Here is a 5,000-nt window from a genome sequence, read left to right on the forward strand (position 1 = left end):
ATGGTGTTTCAGCCCAACCGGACCGACCTCCCCGTGATGGTGTGGCTTCCCCAGGGAGGCTTCATCAACGACGTGACGCCCATGTTCCAGCCGGAGTTCCTCCTGGCGAGGGACGTGGTCCTCGTCGTCCTTCAGCACCGTCTCGGCGTCTTGGGTTCGTATCCGATGCCGATTCCACTGCGATCTGTATCTATGTTGTCATGTTCCATACGAAGGTGGCTTTGTGGTCGGTGATCAGTGGATATTATGCTGGCTCTGTGATTACGGTAGATAAGAACACGTGTGCTTCACTATTCTTGCTTTCTCGTCATTGCGCCAAAGCCATGAAAGTCTAATGCGGTCAATTCCCTCTTGGATCTGTAGGATTCCTGTCGACCGAGGACTCAGAGCTCCCAGGCAACCTGGGGCTGAAGGACCAGGCGCTGGCCCTTCGCTGGGTGCAGGACAACATCCGCGACCTCGGTGGCGACCCAGACAAGGTCACCATCTTCGGGCAAAACGCGGGGGGCGCGGCAGTGCACTACCACATGTTGTCTCCCATGTCCAGTGGTAAGTTCGTCTCTTATGGCCTGTGGTAAGTCCATTTCTCATGGCCAGTGATAGGTTCCTGTTCGAGATGTGGAGAAGAGGTGAGTAGAAATTAGACCCAGTGCACTAAATCATTCACTGAAGACTATCTCAAGTTGATTCATACATGTAATTTTCTGCTCGCAAAATACTTCCCCTGTCACTGATCTCTTCCCGCCCTTTCCCGCCGAAGGCCTGTTCCAGCGAGCCATCATGCAGTCGGGGGCGGCACTGTGTCCCTGGGCGCTTCGGGAAGACCACCGGCAGGTGGCCTTCAGCTTCGGCCGCATGGTGAGCTGTCCGGGCGAGCGCGGGGACGCCGCCAACAGCACTGCGCTCGTCGACTGCCTTAGGGAGGTCCCTGTCAAACAGCTGATGGCTGTGCAGCCCTACATCATGGTGAGCACAGCATCCTTTTGGAAGGCTTACATGTGTATGCGTGGCTATGTTTATTTATTTATCCTTGTACCAGTAAACGGACAGAAGGAAAAATGATTCTTGCCTCCGCCTGCAGCCCTCCCCGTACGTCCTTACGCCCCGCGTGGACGGCGAGTTCCTGCCCGACCACCCCGCCACGCTGGTCAGGGAGGGCCGCTACAACCGCGTCGACGTCCTGTCTGGGGTGACGCGGGACGAAGGTGCTCTCAACGCCAGAGGTGAGAGATGGCATCTGGCTCTGTCCCAGCAGCCGCAAATACTATTTTAATCATACATAGAGACTTCCTGTACCCGCATCTATTGAATAACATTTCTACAACTTTCGGTCGATTTTTCATGTAATCTGGAACTTCTACTTCGCTTCGTCCCGCAGCGTTCGTGGAGGACGGTGTTGTGGACAGTATGATCCAGAACTTCAGCCTCTTGGGGCCCCCCGCCCTCGGCTTCGAGGCCTGGGACGACGACCCCGAGTACCTGGCCCGCCTGGCCTTCCACAGGTACCTGGGGCCCATGGAGTTCGACTTGACCAAGATCGATCCTCTCGTCAAGGTAAGACCAGCAGGGAATCGCCAAATGCCACAACCTGATTTAGCAATGGTCTCTGAAGCAACTGCATCAATACCTCGGCCTGACTCCAACCCTCCTTGTCCCCCAAGCTCCTCGGCGACAGCTTCTACAGCATGTGCAACGTGGAGACCATCGAGCACCACGCACGAGACGCCGCATTCGGCTACCGCGTCTTCGCCTACGAGCTGCAGCACCGCGGAGAGCACGCCTTCTCCGACCTGTTCAGGGGACCCTCGCCCGCCTGGAACCTGGCCTGTGAGAAGCCCTGCCTCGGGGACACGAGGCTTTCTTGGTTTTGCTGTGACTGAGTGCAGATTCTGGGGTTTTGTGCATATTGACACACTTCGTTGTAAGATCTCGTTTCGCTTTATCTACAAATTAAGGATTTTCGCTCTGGCGGCGACCGACACAAAAAATCTCTCTCGCACACAGATGTGGGCGATTCGGACGACCTGCAGTACCTCTTCTCCTTCGATAAGTTCAACATCAGCCTGAGCAAGGACGAGGACCTCTTCGTGTCCCGGATCATGGTGGATCTCTGGACCAACTTCGCCGCCACCGGGTAAGAGGGAAACACTTTCTATCGGATGTCAAATAACGGGTCATTTTCGAGCCAGACTCGGGAGCTGATGTGACACACCGCTGCACTTGCGAACCAGCTCTCTGGAGGAGCAATGAGTTCCATAACTTTCTTGCAAAAACGTCAGATTGTCTGTTGCACCAAAGAATGCAATCCACTAAATGATCTCCCTCGCAGGAACCCGACGCCCGACCTGTCCCTGGGCTTCAAGTGGACGCCGACCTCGGCCTCGAGCCTCTCCTACCTCGGCCTCACCTCCGCCCCCGCCATGAAGGTCTACGACAGGGATCAGGTACTGCGTTCGGCCACAGGGCCTCATATAATCCTGGGTGGAGGGATGGCGATCACGCTGATGCAGGCTCATTTCCTAACAAGAAATCAGTGCCATTAATTTCCCACTTCACGCATGTCAGAAAAAAGGTGGACAACCTATTTTTTTAACATTGCATTCATTGTCAGCAGAAAAGGTATCGCTTGCTGTCAAACAACGCCCGTAATCTCCGAGAGGACGTCGAAAACTACGCCTACATAGATTTCATATACATTTTCACCTTTATTTTAGGACATCGAATTCTGGAGGAACCTCCCGAGGAAGATGAACAAGTTGCTGTACCCGGACCGCTTCTCCAAGGGCCGGGACTAGGGCGCCAGGACCTCCGGTGTCTGAGCGCTGCGGCGGGGCCAACGCCGTTCTTCTTGTTGCAGCTCCAATAATGAGAATGCATCAAGAATATATATCGTTTTACTTACCTCTTATTAAAACTCACATTAGACACTAAGTGTATAGAGAACAAGAAAGAAAGAAAAAAAAAAACATTTGAGGCATATAAACAAGATTATGTAGGCCTACATATAAACACCAATAAACATGCAGAATAACTTAGACAGACAAAGAATTATAACACTTTTCAGCAAGTGCTGGGGAAACAAGTATATTAGTCTCTAATCGGAGAATCCTGCACACGGCCCAACGACACGGTGGCTGTTGATGGCGCTGCCCATCTACGACTCAGTCCTGCGCGCCCGAGTCTCAGCCTTGCCAAAAGAACTTCCACTCGTCTGACGCTGGAGACAAACGCCGGAGGGTCGAGAGTGACGTCTCCCTTGGGCTCTCGCCAGGCGGTTTATCCCTGCATTCCTCCTGACATCAACAAGCGCCAACGCCCAGCACAGGCTTAGCTTGCTGCTTCTTGACACCACTGGGATTCCGCCTCGAGCCTCCCTCAGCGCTGGGTATGACGGTTAAGCTGTTGATGACACATTGCGAGAATTGTTATAAAACAGTTAACTAGAACCCTTATTCAACTAAGCAACTGTCAGTAAGGAGACATAACATTGCAGAGGAGGATGAAACGTATCCATGTTGACAAATGTAGGAAGGGTATGTATGAGAATGAATATCTTCTTGTATTGTGAAGATATTCATTCCCGCCCATGCCTTTTCTACATCTGCAATGGAGATCTGAGCTGTGGAACGAAAGCTGTTAACTCTTTGTGGTTCACGACCTCGACGTCTGCCGTGTCTGAAGATTCACCTTAAAATATTGCTTCTTTCCGTATTTTTACTCCTCTAACTGTGTTTCGTGTGGGTAATGCAGCGTGTGTAAATAATTGTGATGGTAATGATGATAGTGATGCTAGCACTAATAGTAGAAATATTATTAATAAAAGCAGTAGTAATTACAACAACAACAGTAGTAATACTAACAATAATGATCATGACAACGACAAAACAATGACAGTGACAACCATAATGACTATGATAATGACAGTGATAATGGTAATGATAATGACAATGATATTGGCAAGGATAATGACAATGGTAATGATAATGATAATAACAATAACAGTAAATAATGATAAGAAACGAGGCCGCTCCCACTGGCGTGAGGCGCGATGGAAGATCAATCTGTCATCTTCTGTCGGCGAGAGTCAGGCCTCGTTTGAGTCGCTATTCACTAAATAACAATAAGACTTTCCAGCTACAATATGCAAACATTTATTACGATAACACGGAATAAACCGTCTCGATCTTCGAAAAAAGCACTGCCGACTTCGCTCTCTCTTTCTTGCTACCCCTTCCAGGGATAGTGATTATAAATGTAATCAATCTTGGTACAACAGAAGTGTAGCACAGACCTTATTTCCATTAATCATAAGGTAGATGTGAATGAAATTATGAAAATAAATAAGACAATCCTCTATGGGTTGGTAAAACGCAAATATCCTTATACTATTCATCCCTTGTTAACGAAACTATTTGTTGACATGCTAAGAGATTGTCATTTCCAGATTTAAAGCCTTTCGTGTTCAATTTCTTACATGCAAATGAATATATTGAGCGTCCTAACGGTTATCCCAAAAGGTAAACGTTAACCCCTACGGCCATAACGTGAGCCCAGACCATTGCAAGTTTTGGCGTAAGATAATCTTACTTAATTGTTAAAAATATGTTTAAACATTGTTATTTGCATAAGTGTTATTTGTTAATATTATTGACTTCCTTCATATCATATTTTTTCTTTACTCTGTTGTAACATTATTATTGTCTTATAGTCATTGTTGTGAAAATTACGATCGCCACAATGGCGCTTACAAGAAACACATGATAATTACTGTTATTATCATGATGATAATCATCAATTATATGTATGTGTATGTGTGTGTGTTTAGGCCCATTTGCGCACGTGCGCACGCACACACACGTATTGTTCTGCTTGGGGTTTTCATTTATAATCGGTCTCATATCTGAAAAAAAAAAAATAGATTAGGTATTATTGCACAGATCTGAAGAATTTGACCTTGCTAGCCGATAGAACATTACACTCTATGACACTTTTCTTCTCTA

The 5,000-nt window shown here is 48.0% G+C and overlaps 1 protein-coding gene across 1 annotated transcript in view; it reads left to right on the forward strand.

Annotated features, from left to right (window-relative positions):
• LOC125039021 overlaps positions 1 to 5,000 on the forward strand; it is an 18,248-nt gene that overhangs the window by 1,380 nt on the left and 11,868 nt on the right. Inside the window, exons 4-13 of the mRNA XM_047632740.1 lie at positions 13 to 154; positions 364 to 549; positions 761 to 966; positions 1,082 to 1,223; positions 1,379 to 1,554; positions 1,662 to 1,827; positions 2,005 to 2,134; positions 2,330 to 2,444; positions 2,715 to 2,784; positions 3,105 to 3,319. Of these exons, the coding sequence (XP_047488696.1) occupies positions 13 to 154; positions 364 to 549; positions 761 to 966; positions 1,082 to 1,223; positions 1,379 to 1,554; positions 1,662 to 1,827; positions 2,005 to 2,134; positions 2,330 to 2,444; positions 2,715 to 2,784; positions 3,105 to 3,319 (1,548 nt within the window). The remainder of the gene's footprint in view (positions 1 to 12; positions 155 to 363; positions 550 to 760; positions 967 to 1,081; positions 1,224 to 1,378; positions 1,555 to 1,661; positions 1,828 to 2,004; positions 2,135 to 2,329; positions 2,445 to 2,714; positions 2,785 to 3,104; positions 3,320 to 5,000) is intronic.

The sequence above is a fragment of the Penaeus chinensis genome, chromosome 26 (genome assembly GCF_019202785.1).
Source record: "Penaeus chinensis breed Huanghai No. 1 chromosome 26, ASM1920278v2, whole genome shotgun sequence".
NCBI lineage: Eukaryota > Metazoa > Arthropoda > Malacostraca > Decapoda > Penaeidae > Penaeus > Penaeus chinensis.